Here is a 19,328-nt window from a genome sequence, read left to right as displayed (position 1 = left end):
TTGTTCTTTCCATAAAACAAACAGGCACAGTGGGAAGAGCCCAGCACTTACCAGTGACACCAAGTGACAACACAGCTCAGCACTGCCTGACAGAAGTTGCACTTTAAAATACTACACTGCTGTGTCAGAGCCAGGCAAACCCAGTGACTCACAAGGACTGCCAAAAAGGAACTTAATGATAAATAACATTTTATCTCACCCCCTTGCAGATGGAGACTGCTTCTTTGGACAGTGATTTTGGGTAGGAAACATTATGCTCCATTATGGACTGGAATAGTTCATCTTCATCTTCCCCATCAAATGGAGGCTGTTGAAAATAAATCAAAAGTGAGTAACTTACTGAGTTTTCCTTTTCGTGCTTTTAAATTCTCCACTTTTTATGAAGTGCCATGACAACACCATGCCCAAAGAGATTCATACACAGCAGTGCTCCTGGTCCAGGAACACCCCCAAACCCACAGCAATCTGCAGCCTGGATATCTGCTGACCCAGAAGCTTAGTGTTTGACAGTCTCAGATTAAAATCAAGGAGAAATGATCATTTCTGTCCCCAGAATGGCAGCCAGGTTAATGAAAGGTGTGCAGGATTATCTTTGTGATCAGCTTTAACCAGTTTTTAAAGCTACTGTGCATCAGACAGGCAAAATACTTCAAAAGGTGAAGTTTGGAGAATAACTTTCAATTACCTTGTGCTAAGGTATATCCATTCCTCACTTAATTCCAGTTAAACTCCAGTTTGTTTTATGTCTTGGCTGTGGATTCTGCTGCTGAGACTATCACAAGAAAGGGCTGCACTATATTTTGAAATACAGGGGTGGGAAAGCAGCCATGGATAAATCCCCAGGATATGGGCCCTGTGCAAGACCAGCTCATGGTAAATCTCCTTTCCTCCAAAGCATTCAGAGGGCCAACTTTTGCAATTCAGCCTGCAAATGTTAGCAGCTGCAGTTGCTACACACTAAAACTTTTTAAATGTCCACTGGAATTTTGCAGAGGAACTCTTCAAGGCATTTGTTGCAGATGTATGTTTTAAGCTTGGGAAATGCCTGCTTGTACCTAACACTCCCTGAAAGCCAACTGCAGGAATCTTTTTCAGCTCAAGACTAAGAGAACTCCTTCAAGTTGGTGCTTTTTGCCATTTCTTCCAGCACAGTGTTGCTTCCCCACCTGAGTGACTCAGAGCAGCCTCTCATCAACTGTGCAGAATGAGGGGTCTGGAACTGAGCACATTTCCAAGCGCTGAGACCCATATTTTACCCCCAGGACATACAGTACAAAAACTGTATTCTTGGGACTTAACTGCAATGCAGAGCTTATACACACTCTTATTATGCTTCCCTGTGGTTTCAAACTCCTAAATGGTATTTCTTCCACTTGACATGCATTTTCCTGCTCAAGTGTCTCCCTTTCAATTCTGAAGATGGCTATTTATAACATTATTGCAGTACAAAGGAGCTGTATTCAAAGGCAGAGCTTGATTATGTGGGTGCAACATAAAGAGCTTAAAGCCTAAATACATTCTCAGTTGAGTCAGTCAAGAGTACAAGGAGATAACAGCAGAATGAAAGGCTTCAATCCTATCCTGTAATGGTCTAAACCTTTAGGGAGCCTTGAAACAGAGCAGCCTTGGAGGGCAGGAGGAGGCCACAGAGAGCACTGGAGGGGGAATCTTACCTGGCCAGCCAACATCTCATAGAGCAGCACACCATATGCCCACCAATCCACAGACTTCCCATAGGGCTGGTAAGCAATAATCTGCCAAATAATCACAATAAAATAGTCAGAAAAATAAAATAATCACAAAATAATCTGCAAAATAATCACCAAAAGAACCCACCAAAAAATGAAAGGAAAAACCCCTGTGTTAACTAACCCCAGCATTAGGTACATCTGTGACATGCAGAGAAGGACAGATTTCCTTGAAAAAGGCCAGAAAGACAATCCTGTAATCCTTACTCCAGCTAATCACGGGTTTCAGTGGGAGTTAGATTGTTTTGCAAGTGTTAGGCTAAACCCACCCACGCCCTTGGGTACCCTGATATCTTGGAAAATACAGCTCAGAGACTTCTTGGGATGTGCATTTGAGGGCAAAGGAGGAAGTATGGCAGCACAATGCAGGAGACAAGGCAAAATCATTATCCCAACTGTTTGTGTCAAAGTCTGAAATCATGAGGCTCACTTAACTTATGGACTATCAATAATTAAACCTTTCTTTTCAATATTTATATTTTTGTTCTGCTGTAAAACTTAGGAAAAGAGCAAAACTCGAAAAACCTCAGTTAAGTTTTCCCAAGCCACGTGATTGTGATACTCAGGATGAAATACCAGCTACACCAAAAAGAAAGGGGGTTCTGCTGTTCAGACTAATGGAAATGTCAAATATTTTCCACGCTCTGGGATCACATCTGACTCACAGAGCAGTACAAATTGAGTTCGACACAGGGAAAGGCTGCAGGTGCCAGCAGCACCCAGGTCGCCTCCTGCGTCAGCCTCGTCAGTCAGGGCCTCCTCAGAGATCAGAGTTCATTTATTTAAGAGCTGCATTTGGTGATGGTGTGGAGGAGTTTGGAGGTGCAGGTGCTCCTCAGGTCTTTCTAAACAACTGTGAAGGGATACTGTGAATTGGGAAGGGATGCAGGACAGCCCAGTCGCTGCCCATCCCCGCTGAAGGCAGCAGCAACATCGACTCCAACATCTCTGCTCCCCTGGAATGAGCAGGGAGCTGAGGCAGGCAGAACTCCAGAGGGGCTTGCATTTCATTTTCCTGTTTGCTCGTGTTTCTGTTCTTTGTGAAATAAATTGCCCAGTCAAGTACACATCACACATCCTAAATTTTTTAGTAGTCTGAAAGAGAAGTTGAACTGCCAAGTTCTGTGGTTGCTCAGGAAAATAGTGAGTCACCAGTGCAATAAAGCAGGACTGCCTGGCTACTAAATAAAATTATGGTCTCTGTGTGGATATATGTCCTTGCCTGAGATACAGCAGCACATAATTTAAAAATTACTGCAACGTTTCTAACCAAAGGATTTCAAAATCAATTGTGCTTTGGAATGTATTAGACAAGCAGAGCTAATAACAAGATTCTCATCTGGAAGACCCTACATAAAGGCAGTCCATATTAGTTGTCTCTTAGCAGTAATATAGGCTCAAAATATATATATTTGGGACTTTCATTTCATCTTATAGTGACATACTTGGTTACTCTCCCTTCATTTCCATCACCAGTAAGTTCTTGCCTTTTGATTTATTAAATCAATACTGCCTTTTGAAACACCAAACACTTTCAAAGATTCATCCAGGAAAAATACTGGCCTTTACACACAGAAAATGACTAAACATTTCATCCTCAGTCCCTCTCTGAAAATGTCTTCCTGCCTTATGGAACAGAATATTTTATATAAAAAGGGGATTTTTTCAGGTCATTGTTTTGTAAGGGCAGAACGTTTGGTACAACAAGTGCAGTCCAGGTATGTGGTTTTGGGAGGAACAGCTTCTTTCAATTAGCAAATGAGAAAAAATGGATCCACAGCAGTGAGAAAGAGAATGCTGCCACACTGCCAAGGTTCTGTACCTGGCAGCCAGGTCTGTGCAGGAGCCCACAGCTCACTTCTGTCCCTGGTGTGAAGGAGTTTGATGGGATTACTGAGGGGGGAAATCACTTAAATGCTGCAATGCAATGTCCTACAGGGAAAGCTGTACCAAAGCACAGACTCAATGATGCTGATTTTTATCCAGCAAGGGGTGAGTCAAGGCTGGGTTCTTCTCTAAACAGCATTCCCAACAGGAACTGCAACCTCCCCTATGATATCTGCCTTTGGGAGAGAATATCAAACAGAATCATCAGGAGAGGCAGAATTAACATGGAAAAAGCTCCAATGGCTAGTCAGAATCACTCCAATTTTTCTGGGTTTGATGCCACATCTGATGAGCAGAGCAGTGTCCCTCTGAGCTGGCACACACCTCCCTGACCTGGATGGAAGAGTGGGAATTGAGACACAAATACAGCCACCAAGGCCACAAGAGTCCCACTGCAAATGCAATGACAACACCTTTTCCATTGAATTATCTCCTTGTAGGAAAAGGTGCTGCTGTCACTGTCTGCTGCTGCACATGGGGAGTTTTCTTCCTTTAACCACCCCTAAATACCCCCAGCTTGAATCAGCAGCTGGGTCCTGGTGGGGCTGTGGCTCAGGGAAACCCAGACCAGCCTTTGCATGGAACCCATGGATAAACTCCTCGGACTGGGAGCTCACAGCACCAACTGGGAAGCGCAAACCAGAGGGAGGAATGCTCACTTCAAGGGAGGAATTACATGTGGGAGGGAGCAGATGAGCCTTCAATGTACACCAAACATGCATTGGTACGAAATCAGCAAGTTCTACACGTTTTCAGCAGCTCCCTCCTCATCACCCAGAACTCGAGTGCCACCTCCCAGCTGCTGCACTCAAAGCCACCCCTGCCTGCCTTGCAGCAGCTGCCAAAGCCATTCTGTCTGCACGTATGAATTTTGGTGTCTGTTAGAGCAGTTGGGGCATGTGAACCTGCCCTGTCTCACCACAGTGTGCAGAGCAGACCCGGAGCAGTGAGGGAGTTCCTGTCCCTAGAAATGAAGAACTGCACCCTCCTCCACCTATGATTCCTGATTTTCACTGGCCAGGCAGCAGTGGAAAGCTGATGGAATCATTCTCTTCCCCTCCTTCTCCATCATTAATTTAAATTATTGCCTTTTTCATGTCCTTTTGCATTTCAAATGTCCCATTTTACCCATCTATTGCCATGCATTAAGAGCTTCTGCCTTTCCAGGTTCTGTGGATTTGAGCACTCAGAGCTCAGGAATTTCTCTCATCAAGCAAAATTGGCAGAAGGAGTTGCTTTTTTCCTTTTTTTCTCTATTTTGCCTCCAAGGAAGACACAGTTAAGAGCAGGACACAGAGATTAATATCAGCAATTTGTAGGAATGTTTAGATCATTGCAGCTAGTAGCCAGTTGGGATGAAAAGATTATATCCCAGAGGCAAGAGGAAATCTTTTGTGAGCAAATATGATGTCTGCTGGAAAAGTTAAAACTCAGTTATTAAAAGAAATAAATATTACTATCACAAGAAACAGTCAAATGCACTTTCCAAACCTTTGTAATACCTATTTGCCTCCCACAATCCTTGCAAATTCAAGGCTGGCACTGAAGGTTTTGAGGCTGTGAGATGGAAAAGAAGGGAAATGGAGTTTCTAATTTGAATTCCTCTGAAATTCAGAATCAGCACTGTGGCTGCTGCAGGGATGCTGATGGTGGGGTTCTGTGCTGGCAGAATCCCTTCCCCCTAATCCTCTTGACATCCATCTCCTCCTGTCTCTCTTGACTGGTCAAGGAAACACAAAGTACTAATTGATTTCACAGCTATTTTACCACTCTGACCATAAATATTTAAGTTCAGCACATCAGGAAATACTCTGTACAAGATAACCACTTTCTGCCTGAGAGAAGCTGTTAGACCTGGGATCCCACCAGTTTAACCTCTGCACACTCCTCAAGTTGCACAGCATAAGAAAATGAACAATAATTCCAGCCCATTATACACCCAGGTAATAGCAAATGGCAACTTTCCCACTCAGAAAAAAGGGAAAACATTATTTTGCAGCACACCAAATTGGGGGGTTCGCTTTGCTGAAGGCAGCACTGCATTCTCCTGCTTTTCCACGCAGAGCTGGGACAGGGGACACCAGCTGAGCTGTCCCTGCAGGGTCCTTGCAGCTGTGTGCTCCCTGATCCATCTGTGGGCAGGTCCTGCAGAGGCAGCGTGGGCTCCCTCAGGTCCCATGGGAGTCACCACATTCTTCCCCAAATGCTGCTGAAAAAAGCTCATTCTCCGTGCTGGAGTACAGCCCACTCACAGGATTCTACTCCAGATACCTTCAAGAGTTTATTTAGATTTAGCTCCTTTATCTCCACCCAGCAGGGAATGTGACAGTGCAAATGAATTCTCATTAAAATCTATTAGAAATTTCTAAATTTTAGCCCATGGAAACATGGGCTGAAACACCCCTGCAAGTGAAACAGGAACCTTCCTTTGAAGTTCACCACGAACTAGTTAGCAAACCGTCAGTCACAATAATGTCTTCAGAGACAAAAGAAAATCAGCCAATTAAACAAAATAAAAGCAAATCTGTTTGTAAGATAATAGACTAATTTTCTCTCACTTACTGCATGTCTTGGTAAAAGGTTTATTTCTTTATATGATATTTCCAAATAAAGTAAAATAATTTGCTCCAGCATTGAGCCACACTGAGCATTCTGGTATTGACAAAATGTTCTTTGGCATTAAGTGGCACAAGACAATTGCCACAGAAAGGACACTTTAATTTGTAATATTGGCTTCATTTATGTTTTGACAGAAGAAAATGAAATACTACTCTGGTTGTTCTGATATCATGCTGCAAGCAACAGCAAATGGGAAAAAAACAAGGGTGTACAATACACAATATTTCACTCTGAAAAGCATGAATTAGCAACCAGGAAAAAAAAACAAACTATTTTTCATTCCAATTTCACAGAGATGACAAAATTCACCTCAGACACTAATTTACTTGTGTGTGTATAAATCTCCCCTATTCCAACAAACATTCAATTACAGCCAGAGCTGCCTCTTGCTCAGCACCCAGAGAACAACTGAATCTCTTGGATCAGGATCCAGCTTCTTGCATCAAATCTGCTGCCAAACAAATCAAGACTTTTGAAAGCTCAGTATGCACAAAGACCAGATTTTAATATTCATATATTTGAATTATATCCAAATCACCACATGTGCTTGTTTTCAATTCTTTAGACCTCAACTACTGAAATACAAATCATATCCAGACTCAGAGTCTTAACTCTAAGCTCGTATTTATCCCAGTGCCTTAAAGCACAACTGGGCTTCTCATGATCATATTTTCATTTTAGACCCACTGCAGTTGGTTCAGGCCTCAATGTCATTGTCAGTGGCTTGAAAGCTGCACAGGTATGGCCAAGTCATGGAAAACTCAAAGCAAATTATGGATTTATTACAACAACTCCACTCAAGGCTGGATCTCTCAGCTTTTGGAAGAGGCCTTCAATGGCAGGAGCTTTCCTGAGGTGAGGAGCAGCAACTCGTGGCAGCTGTGCAGGACATGGCCTGGAGGAGACCACAGTGCTTCTACAGAGAGGTGAGCAAAAAGCTTCAAGACCTCACGAGTCCCTTCCCAAAAACCAGTGAGTGGGTTGTGATTTCCTGAAAATGCCAAATAATCCTTTAAATAAATGAGTGCTGGCAGCTGTGTGAACCAATGGAGGAGTGGATTAAAGCAGCATTGTTTGCTTCTAGTGAAATATTTCTGATCTCAGCAACACCCATGACATTTGTATAACTTCACAAATTGCAGAGTTTAGTATAATAATATTTCCAGGCTACAAATTTAAGATCAGATGTTGGTGAGTCTGTTTTTTAAAAGTTTTTTGCAAGAAAGAGCAAAATCTTATCTCATAAAAAGTTAGTTTTTCAATTAACTAGGTATTTCTTAAAGTAGTGACTAGTCTTATTGATTACACTGCATTAATTCACAAACATACCCAATATACCTGCAGAAGTTAAATGGTGCCATCCATGGAGAATCTGGAGTTAGAGCCATCCAAACCCAGTGGTATAAAATGTGGAGGGACAATTTCCTTTAAGAGACTAAAAGGTTCTTGAAAGGGTCAGTGTTTACCTCTGGTGCAATGTAGTCTGGAGTGCCACAGAAGGTCCTGGTTGTTACTCCATCTAACATGTGCTCCTTGCACATTCCAAAATCAGCAATTTTAATGTGTCCTTCTGAATCCAACATCACATTATCTAATTTCAGATCTCTGAGAAGAATCACAGTAATTTAAGGTTAATGTTTGGACTCAACTGGGGTGAGCTTATTCTGGGTAAGGAATATTTGCAGCTCTTTGGGGGGTGGAGGTTCAGGGTGCACACATGGGGCTGGCTCAGCCTGGAGGGAGCAAACATCTATCTTGGAATGGGTTGGAAGTGACCTTAAAGCCCATCCAGTGCCACCCCTGACATGGCAGGGACACCTTCCACTGTCCCAGGCTGCTCCCAGCCCTGTCCAGCCTGGCCTTGGACATTCCAGGGATCCAGGGGCAGCCACAGCTGCTGTGGGCTGGACAATGAACAAAGAGGTGGCTGTGTCTGACCCCTCACCTGAGACTTTGGGACGTGTAATATTATTAAACATCACACAGAAATACAAAACATAGAGTTTTCTATTTTCAAGAGGTTTTACTTGAGCAGGGCAGAGCACAGGTGTCAGAAAGCTCAGGTTCAACAGGGCTTGGGTTTCCACCTCACCAGCAGCAACACAACAAAAAGAGCTCTACACTGATGGCTTTCTGTTTTAAAAATACACTGAACTGTTAAAGAAACTGATAATATGGGGGGTTTAAAAATAGTTCAGAAATTACTTATGTCAGATCATACTCACCTATAAATAATCCCTCTGTTATGGAGAAAGAATAACCCAATTGAAATCTCAGCTGCATAGAACCTGTGTGGGGGGGAAAAAATCAACAGATTTCTTACTGCCTCATGATTTTCTTCTGGCAAAATAAATTGGAATGAATCATGGTAAAGGATGATAATATAGTAGCATATGAACTATGTGATTTATAGTGTAAATATACAGGTGACATAAAAGACATATCACTTCAGCTGGACCTTAACAGATACATTTTGAGTATTTGATGATAAAATAATGCAGAATCTAAAAAAAAAAAAAAAAGAAAAAGGCTCCCTGGACCACAAAAAATGGTGCAGCTGGAGTACAGCTTTTTTTGCACTAACTCTGCTGCAAAGGTCTTTATCTCTCATCACGGATTGAAGAATTCAGGATGCAGCTCAATGTACATTGCAATTCACATGGCATGAAACAATTTTCAGAAATAGTGTTCCTTTATACAGCCTGTTAATGGATTAATTACATGAAGCTAATTAAAATGATTACCATATAAAACATAATTGCTGAATGCAGTTAAGAGGTATGGAATACTGGTGGCTCTTCGAAGCCGGTTGCCGTGGATCTGTGCAAATTACGAGTGAGAGGATTATTTAAAGATGAGATTAATTTTTAGGCTCAGCACAACGGAGAGGAAGCAACTGAGCTCTGCAACACTCCATCAGAGGTGTTTGTGAACACGTGTGAAGATGCAGCACAGGCAAAAGCTGTCATGAAGCACCAGAGATTTTGCCAAGTGTTGGCAAGTTGCATTAGCTGGAGTCAGGGATGATCTGACACCATCTCGGTTTGATTCAGCGAGTTGTTAAAATGTTTGTCTGCATCTGAAACACTTCTATTCAGAAGGCCGCCTGTTTAAACAAGCCCTAATTGCTTAAATCAAAATGAGAAATTATTTTAACTGAATGCTTAAAGCAGTTGGTCACCCTTGATTTTGAAGTTTCATGAGTAAATGACTTATGAAACACTAACAAGTGGTGATGAGGTATTATAAGGATGGCTAAAATGGTACTGATGGATCTATTCACTCTTAAATATGCTACAGATCATTTTCAGTTGCTCACTGATGTGCCAGATGTACAATTACCTGAAAAGAATCATGTAGATTAGCAACTCCTAATTCCTTATTAATTCCTCACAAATATACCACGGAAATTCTTATAAGCTATAAGTTGAATTTATCTTGTATAAACTGTTATTTATATTACAGTGCTGAATCTATTTGTGCTGTCTTTCTCTATAGCACTAATTCAGACTGAAGTGTTCTACTCACTTTTTTTTTTATTTGCTTTCAAAAACAACATCAGAATATGAAGTAACATCTTTAATTTCCTGCTGCCCTGCTTAAATTCTTGTCACTTTTCAATAAGCTCTCTTGCCTTTGTTTGTGCTGTATTTTTGAATAAATGTACAGCTACCTTTGGTCTGTGTGTTCAAACAACATTTTTAACACAAAGTTCAGATTTTGGACCTTAAAAACTAACAAAGGCCAGCCTGAACTTCATCCTGAGCCTGAGAAGAAGAAGAAACCAAATCCTCCTAGAGTGTAACATCAAGATGATGGCATGATTTAAATACATGAACACTTACACTGCTTGTGGCTCCTTAAATTTTCCTACTTGCTGGATGTGATACATGAGATCCCCACCATTGACATACTCCATCACAAAATACAGCCGGTCCTAGGACAAAGTATTAAAGAGGCACATAAATACATTAGAGACAGTATTAGATACTCATTGATCAGCCAAAAAGAAAAAAAAAGTCACTAGCATGTTATTAAAAAGCTTTTAGGATTATTAGGGAAAAAATTATAGATCAGGAAATGGAAGTGGAATGTTTTGTACAACCTTCAAGAGTAAATGATTGATGAGATCTGTCTAGTTTTGCCAATTTTAGTGCCATGCTTTTACAGATTATTTGTCTCCAATGGTTTCAAGTATCATACAAATATAGCCCAGTCTGAAAAATCTGTCTCTAAAAATAAATGAAAAGAAAAAAATCAAATATGGTCAAAAATTCCAAATTGCTTTGAGGCCATTTCTAATTGCTGCTAGGAAGTCTTCCTTTGGAAGATGGTGTGGATGAGGCACTTGAGGACATGGTTTCACGGGGAATGTGGGCTGATGGTTGGACTTGGTGATCTTAGAGGACTCTCCCAGCCTCAGTCACTCCATAATTCCATGTCATCCAAGAGGCTGGCACAGTGACACTGGGCCATCAGATCCAACCTCAAAAGTGTCACTGGGAGATGTTTTGCAATATGATGGGCAAATATCCATTTCACATATTTAAAAGGAAAGGAGAAAAAAAAAAGCCCCTCAGTGTCACCAAGAAGTGACAGAAAACAAAATTAAATCCACCAACACTGATTCATGACTAATAACCCCACGATATAATAACAGCCATTAAGACTTTTCAAGTACTATCCTCAGAGCTTTAAAACTATTTGGGAACCTTTGAGAATCTGGGGTTGAGTCTGTGACTTAGCAAAGCACACATAATTACATTTAGGTATCACCATGCTGGCCTGCTCAAATGACTGCACGAAGGAAAATCTTTAAAACTACTTTTTTATATTTAAGATACAAGGAGTAATTACATGTGGGATTTCTTCACCATTTCCTATGTGCAGAGGCTACCATACATGGGTTGGATGAGAATAAATGTTACTGGAGTGATAAAATCCATGACCACGCAGCCTGGGAAACATCGGGGTGGCAAGAAAGACAGAGCTCACGTACAACTGTCTGGAAACAAGAGTGGAGCTGTGTCAGGAACGGGGGCTTATCTTGCAGCGCCAGGACTCGTTTCTCAACCATGGTGCACTCCACATCATCATCCTGGATCACCACGTCTTTTTTCAGGATTTTGATTGCATACAGCTCCTCTGTGCCCTTCCTGTCTGCCAGCATCACCTGCAGGGCAGAGAAATAGCAGAGTGAAAATCCCCCAGTGTTGGAATCCTAAAATTCTAGAATTTTAAACTTTCTGTGCTTAAAGGCACAGACCCACAAGAGAACACTGCATGTGACCTGAGGCCGTGGAGAAGGCTTCCAAAATTGATTGACAGCACTGGCATTATGGGTGTTTAATATCACAGGGTGGAAAAATTTAACTTTTAGAATATAGAAACAAATATGAAGCAAGATGGAGGTTTTAGAGTGGAGGCAGGTTGCTCTTCTTTACCTTCTTCTTCTTCATCGATCTGGGTGATGTTTTGTAACTGGACATCAAAGTCCCCATTGTGGGCTTCCAGGGACCAGTAATTGGGTTAAAAGGGAATGTAATCTAGGTGTCCTTTCTTAATTGGATAGTTTAGTCTTAAAAGACCTTGTAACAAGAGATTGTTAGCCATTTTGTGCCTTCTAATGAAAGGCAGCAGAACTCTTGGTTGTGAGACTGTTTTACTGATAAGAAATAATAAACATCTGAGTCTGAACATGAACTGCTGACTCAAGTGCCTTCAATCCAGACCCAGAGAAACCAATACCCCAGGCCAGGGAGGGAAGGTCACTCAGATGCCTGAAGATTTAGAGAGATGGCAAGCCAGCTTGTCCTTTAATTTGTATAGTCAAATTTGACCAAAACTCCAAAGTCATGATCCTTGTACAGTTCAGACAGCCTGTGCCCAAACCCGCTGGTTGACTGCGGGCTCGTTGCTGAAGGGCTGATAAAATGTTAAGTCTCAGGAGACTTCTTCAGTAAAGGGCACTTTATCACCTGAGTTTTGTTCAAACAGGCAGGAAAATAGCAGTCTGTTCTCTCAACTATTGGATTTCTGATATATATACACACTATCCCTGTTTTTTTTCCAATATTCACCCTTACCAATGTTGGTGACTTCCAGGACTGGCAGAGTGACCTAGGTATTAAGGGCAGAAAAGTAGACTTAATTTCCTTGAAACTGCCAAGAAGTGAGGATCTGAAAGTCAGCAACGAGTTTCCATCTTGCCCAACAGTCTCAATTTTTGAACTTATTTTTATTTTTTCAATATGCCAATCAGAACTAAATTCTCCTAAGCCTTAGGGGGAATGACCCTACTCCTGTTAAGAAAGCCTTCCTCAAAAATGCACATCCTTTTGACTCTGGATTTTGCTTCTTAGAGAGCTGTTTATTCATTCTTCCTCAAGGAAAATAAAAAAAAAAAAAAAAGAAAAAAGAAAAAAAGAAAAGGAATGTGAGTGGATTAATTCTGAAGAACCCCTACCTTCCCAAAGCTCCCCTTTCCAAGAACCATGAGGAAGTTGAAATCTGTCAGCTTCACCCTGTCCAGATTGTTGGATGGCACACTTGAGTTCTTGTCTTCTGTTGAAGTAATGACTTTGTTACCAGCTGGCCCAAGTTTGGCTTTCTGAAGAACATACACACACGTATACACACAAAAACAGCAAAGTGAGAAGAACTGCCCGTTTTCCTGGCAGAAGGGATCTCTGGGTGGAAGTCAGAGCTGGAAATGGCCAGGTCTGAGGTGGCATTCCCAGGTGAAAGGCTGCATAACAAAATATGCACAGACACACCTTCAAAGACTCATTCCAGCAATACTTTTGACATTATTGAAGGAATTAAAGTGGAAAACTGTGTTCATGTATACCAGATAAAGAAGATACACTTATCTGGTTAAACGAGCAAAACCAAAGCAAAGCCCAGAAACAAAATAAAAAATCATCATTTACGTTCAGGCCAAAAGCAGCTTAAATGGTGCTTTTGTTCTGAAAGACAAAAAAAAAAAAAAAAAAAGAAAAAAAAAAAAAGAGGCTATCCAAAAATACCATGCTGTAAGGTGCATTGGGTATTTTAGGATATAAACAACCTCCTCAAAACATTCCCTTTTAAAATGGAATTCTTCAAGTCACTGCATAGCAAGAGTTAAGAGAATTTTGACATGCACTAAGAAAAAGAACCTGCATTAAAAATCCCACAACATATGAGAATTAATGCAGATGAACATGGCCACTTTGAAACCAGCAGTAAAATCAACTTTGATTTTCAATCAAGGGTTGATCTGGAAAAGGGGGGAAGGGGAATATTACCAACAAGGGCTCTACCAGACACTCTGGTTTACAGGAGGCTGCAAGTCTCAGTGTTTCACATGAGACTCCATGGCATGGCTCAAGTAAGCTGCATTTCAAATCTCAGAGTTAATAGAAGAGAAAAAAAGTGAGACTCACCAAAAGATAATGCAGGCTACAAGATAATATACTTTTTTTTTTTTTTTCCCCCTCAAAATAATCCCCTATACCAGCAGAAGCAAAGCCAATAAGGTTTAGTAATTCTTTGGGATATAAGTGCTTTCCCCATCTGTCTGGTGTGTTGGTCTGGTTAATAATCTCTAATATGGTTAATTTTTTTTTGCTAGTGATGTATGTTTGACAATTCAGGATAACTACTCTTCTCTCTGCTTCACAAAAGGACAATATTTATATATTATCCCTCTTTCACAGATAAAGAAAATGACAAAATGGAGGTTTATTCAAAGTCACACAATACCTCCCTTTAAAAGCCATGCCTGGCTTACACCTTTGGCACTGGAAACTGAGAGTTACAAATTTTTCCCTCCCCAGAGGAGTTCAAAACCATAAAATTGAGAGGCACTTGATTCACAGACTTCATCTACTCTTGCAGTAATGTCAGATAATCATCTGACAAAATAACCTCCTGTCAGCTGAAAACCATATCCAGCTTGGATGACTCTTCCTGCAACTTTCTAAGCGCAGAAAATCTTATGCCCTGCCACAGGGATATGAATTTTGCAAGTTTAGATCTCTTTATTAAAAAACTTGCAATACAGCTGAGAATGGGGAATTTCCTCCACAGCAATGCTATTACTTGTTTGCATGAAAGCAGCACTTGGAGATGCTGAACAGGATCAGGTGCTGTGCAAACATTTAGGGAGTGCCAGTCCTGGATGTCAGCTTAAATCCCTGGGTCTGCAAGGGATGTTCCCAGGGCAGGGCTGGCTGCTGGGACAAATCTGTGCTGGAGCTCTTTGGCAGCACAAAGCTCCTCTTGAGGCCACACAAGATTGAGCCACGAGCAAAACAAAGGAAAAAAAACCCCAAATCCCAATATCCGTTATTTGTACAAGATAAAGATGTGGCTCAAGGGAGCAGCTTTGCTGGCCATGCCTTTGTGATGTTCCACAAATGGGATCTCAGATGAAGATCTTGCTTTTCTCATGCACAAAGCAATTTCAATATCCTCCTTTTCACTGAGTAATGGAGATCCAAATCAGGCCCTGAATGGGCAGACCCAGCTTTATTTCTTACACCTTTAAACCCACTGGGCAGGGTGTCGGCAGTTTGTTTGAAAAATGCATAATTAAAAAAAAAAAATCAAATTTTGTTTCAAGGCCTTTTTTTTTTTCGAGTACAAACCTACCAAGAAGTCAGGGAGTGCTCTCTGCAGCACTGCAATCCCAGGCTCTGGGGTTTCCAGCACTTTTTCCATAAAAAGCATGGCAGGTTCACCAGCAGGCTCCTGTGCCTGCTGCTGGCTCCAGAGCTGGAGGCACTGCACTCACTCGGAGTCAACATGGGCTGGAATTGTCAGGATCTGAAGGCAGGATCTTAAAATAATATTTGAGAACCCAGCCAAGGCCTCCCTGCATCCTCTGAGCACTTACATTCAATGAGCAACAGACATGCTCCTCTCAGTGCCATTTTTCAGCTTTTTTTAAGTTAGACATCACTCTGAGTTTGAGAATCTCTTTTTGCAGATGGCAGATTTTGGAGGAGAACATGGGGCTCCTCCTGTGTGCTCAGGTGGGCTCTGAGCTGTCTGACCCAGGCAGGAGTGAACATGGCAGGAGTTTATGGATGTGCTGAGCTGCGAGTGACCTGGGATGGTGACAATCCTGGGTATCCCCTGGCTGAGCTGCCATGGGAAGGGTGAAGACAGAACCCTGCTGTAAACCAGCTGGAAAAACCTGGGACAGAGCAGCCAGGGAATGCTGGGGAACAACCAGACTGATTCAAAGGAAGCACATAGCCCCAAAGTGGCAGGAACTCATTAAATTATCATAACCATATCAAAGGTGCTTATTTCCCATCACCTTGACCAGCCACCATCCTCTCAGAAGCATGCAAAAACCTCTTTCTCACATTTGGCATGTGAATTCCTGTTACTGCCTTTTGGCTTAAGGTCCTAGTGGAAATAGAGTGAGAATTTCAAGACATTTCACTGAGCTCTATCATGAGTTTTATATCTGAAACACCTTGGCTGTAGCAGACAGAAAATGCCATGCAGCCAATATCCTCTTCCCGACTGCCAGAGCAAAACCAATTTTGCAGCTACAGAAGGGACATAAACTCAAATTATTCCTAAAAGCTTAGTGGAAAAGACTGATATTTTGCCTTTCCTACCATGACAAAAATTGAAAATCGCAGAATCCTATTTGAACCCTCCTTTATTTTTTATGGATATTAAAACTTGCTGAAGTTGAAGACAGTATTCCAGGCCCTGGCTTAATTTTCAATCCACATTCCAACTCCTTGGCTTATTATCTCAGATAAAAACACAGTATTGTTACAACGAAGCCAGCTTGCAGCAAACCAGCCAGGAAAACAGAATGTTAAAGATAAATTAGTCTGCACTGGGAGCAGGAAAGTTAATCTAAAAAGAAAACAAGACATGCACATCATCTTACTTCCTCTGCTTTGGACGCACCTTATCTCGGCCAGTTCTTTTACCCTGAAACCACAGGTGAGACATATCTTATATATTCAGCCCAAACTCACTTCTCCATTGAGTGCTAAGAAATTACAGTGTGCTACACTGCAGAATCTCTGGGAATTTGCTTTAGGTGCTTTTTGAAAAAGATATCTCAGGTTTTGCAGTAAAAACGCTTTGGATTTCTTTTTAATCTAAGAGTAACAACTGCACTTTTAATTAAACAGGAAAAAAGTTATCCAAAATATAATGAGAAGTGTGATGCAAAGAAGAAACCGAAGTGATTTAGGGAATAGTAATTCTTCATTTTTTATGGCAATTGCAGTAATTCTTGGTGATTCTTTTCAAAACTTTCTGATTTTCCCCTGTGAAGAAAATTGAATAGGACAAAGTAATAAATCTGAACGTTGGTTCTTCTGCCCTCTGTGTGTATCTGTAGTAGAAAATCTTAGAATTACAGAGCTAAAAGACTGAATTAGTAATTCTCCACATTAGCCAATAATAAATAAAAGTTGTGAGGATTAAAAATGAAAAAATACAAGATTCCCTTTCTTACTCCCAATCTCTTTAGGGTAACGAGTCTCCTTCCAAGATGTCAGTGCTTTAACACTCTCCTCCACTGCTTCTCCTCTGCTGCTGGGTGAGACTGGCTTTGCACCCACATGGGAAACAAACAGCAGGACCCAAACTCGCAGCCATCCCCTCCCACCCCCCGAGCACAGCTTCAGGAGGGAGAAACCCACCCCTCTGCCATGGTCAGACATCCGAGCAAACACATCCGAGCTGCGTGGTGTGCAGCTCGCTCGAGGAGGTGCTCCTCGGTTGTCAGGGAAACTCACTCCCAGCGAGTTCCCAGATGCCAGCAGGATCGTCCCTGGCACCACATTTTCGAGAGGAAAAAGTGATAAATGAAAAAATATTTACCAACAATGCTGAATTCCCACCACATGAGCAGAGTGCTGCGTGGAAAGCCACAATCCATCCTTTATTTATTGGCCCCACCAGCACCTGATTGACCTGGGAGGTAAATCCAGAGCTCTGCTCCCAGCAGCTGAGTGCTCTGGATTCTCCCAGCTCTGCTCCACACGGATGCCAGCATTCCCTCCTCATCTTTCCAGGTTCCACCCACCACCCCTGCTCTGCCCATGCTGAGAACAGCGAGTGCATGATGGAACAAGAGTCTGTCCAAACCCCACAGCTCTGACTGCACGAGGCCCAGCAGGCCAAGGAGTGACTGCCCAGGGCTTGTCTCAGAGTCACAGAATCACTGAACAGTCTGGGCTGGAATGCTCCTAAAAGATCACCTCATCCCACCCCTGCCACGGCAGGGACACCTTCCACCAGAGCAGGCTGCTCCAAGCCCCAGTGTCCAACCTGGCCTTGGGTATTCCAGGGATCCAGGGGCAGCCACAGCTCCTCTGGACAACCCAAGAATTGAGATCTGTGGAGCAGGAATGTCTCCTTGCCACGACTTAATCCCTCTAAAATTTCTAACAAAATCCCTGCTTCCCACGTGGCAAGAAGTCCTCAGCAGTTCTTTGCTAGCAGTTCCACGTGCTCCTCAGATGTCCCTGTGTGAAGGAATCGGCCACCTCACACTGCCACACCTGGAGCCAAGGTTTCTTCTCCTAATTCTTGAATTAACCCAAAGCCATTGCAGGTAACACTCTGCATATCCCTTAGAAAAATGGCAAAATGGATGGTGAGAAGTGAGGATGGAAGAGCCTGAACAGTAAAATTCCAGCTTCACTATTCCAGCCCAGGGGGCTGTGGGTGTGAAACGAATGCTCAGTTCTGCCTGTCACTACCTGGACCCTGCACAAGGAGCATCAGAGCAGCTCAGATCTCAGACAAACCTCAGAAGATGTCACTGACAGAACCAGCAAAGCTCAGACTAAGGATGGTAAAACTGAAATAATAACGATTTATCCAAGTTTCAAGGAAGGACCCATTCAGGTTTCCAGTCATGTACACACGAAGTGGGAACTTTGATCAATGTGTTGAGCCATTAGCAAGCCTTTAATAAAGCAAATAAATCCAATAAATTTCAAGTCAAAATCGGGAAGAAAAGCCCTCCCATTCAGTGAAATGTTCTCTGTCATTGTGGCAGCTTGTTTCTTACATTATTGCATTTCCAATTCCACGTAATTACAGATGCTATGATAGACTATCAATTTCCTACTTTCCACAACTTAATTACCAGGATGCTGAGAATTTGAAATGAGAAGAGTCCATTTCTAAGCCCCATCAAGACCTAATGCTTCACCAGGCTGAGTTTAATCTTCATGCCCTAACCTAAGGCCAGTTAGTAACTCATCAGCAGAGTTTTGCTGGAAGCCAGGGAGGTGCCCAGTACCAGGGACACCATCAAGGATTCAAGAGGTTCACACATGGTGAACCAGCCATTCCTTGGTGAATTTACACTGCAGCAACACTTCTCTGCAGCAAGAGGAACACTGAAGAGATATAAATAACCAAAAAGCTGTTTATCAGCACTCTGAGATTCATTATCATGATGGCAGTGTCACTGTGGAGAACTAGGATGTAATTAGTAAAAAACCACAATATATCAAAATGAAATATATCTTTCAATGGCTAAAATAGTTATTGAAAAAAGAGCTGGGAAAAAATTCATAGCATTCCCATTGCTAGCAAAAAGGCATGGGGGCAAATGGGGTGTTTCATAAAGATGTAAATGAGGTGGGTGATAAAACTCTACCTGGGACTTAAATACCAACTCTTTCATGTCTTTAGTTTACTTTTCCCTCATTTCCTCTCTTCCTCCTCCAAAAATTGTTTCATATTTACCCTGTTAATTACTAACATTAAGTTTATTTAAAGGATTTGCCTGCAACAAATATTTGTGCTGTATACGAACAGGGTTAAAAACCCCTTTTGCAGAAAGCATGTCCAAGGACAGGGATACTCCACTCCTGAGGCCACCGAAGTGCTGTGCTGAGCAATCCTGAGGTGAGCAGAGCAGTACCTGCTTTTACACCTGCAATTATAAAATGTTCTGATTAGAGGGATAATTCTCATCAGTGCCAGTTATCAAACTTGAATAAAGGGCTGTGTGAAAAATGTTATACTGAATTTTACTGAAATTATGGATTAAATTAATGGGTTTGTATTTTCTAAGGATATATA

The 19,328-nt window shown here is 41.9% G+C and overlaps 1 protein-coding gene across 2 annotated transcripts in view; it reads right to left on the bottom strand.

Moving 5' to 3' along the window:
* Positions 1 to 19,328, bottom strand: part of PRKCA (protein kinase C alpha) — a 147,394-nt gene that overhangs the window by 13,164 nt on the left and 114,902 nt on the right. Inside the window, exons 9-16 of one of the 2 annotated variants that reach the window (XM_041485642.1) lie at positions 16,179 to 16,202; positions 12,721 to 12,864; positions 11,254 to 11,427; positions 10,100 to 10,191; positions 8,480 to 8,542; positions 7,721 to 7,859; positions 1,674 to 1,754; positions 200 to 307 (exon numbers count right to left, since the gene is read on the bottom strand). In XM_041485642.1, coding sequence (XP_041341576.1) covers positions 200 to 307; positions 1,674 to 1,754; positions 7,721 to 7,859; positions 8,480 to 8,542; positions 10,100 to 10,191; positions 11,254 to 11,427; positions 12,721 to 12,864; positions 16,179 to 16,202 — 825 coding nt within the window. The remainder of the gene's footprint in view (positions 1 to 199; positions 308 to 1,673; positions 1,755 to 7,720; positions 7,860 to 8,479; positions 8,543 to 10,099; positions 10,192 to 11,253; positions 11,428 to 12,720; positions 12,865 to 16,178; positions 16,203 to 19,328) is intronic. The other variant, XM_041485643.1, reaches the window with a different exon arrangement.

Source organism: Pyrgilauda ruficollis, unplaced genomic scaffold (genome assembly GCF_017590135.1).
Source record: "Pyrgilauda ruficollis isolate IOZ18807 unplaced genomic scaffold, ASM1759013v1 scaffold72, whole genome shotgun sequence".
In the NCBI taxonomy this organism is placed as follows: Eukaryota; Metazoa; Chordata; class Aves; order Passeriformes; family Passeridae; genus Pyrgilauda; species Pyrgilauda ruficollis.
Note: the sequence above shows the minus strand (reverse complement) of the source record. Positions and strands in the feature narration are given on the sequence as shown.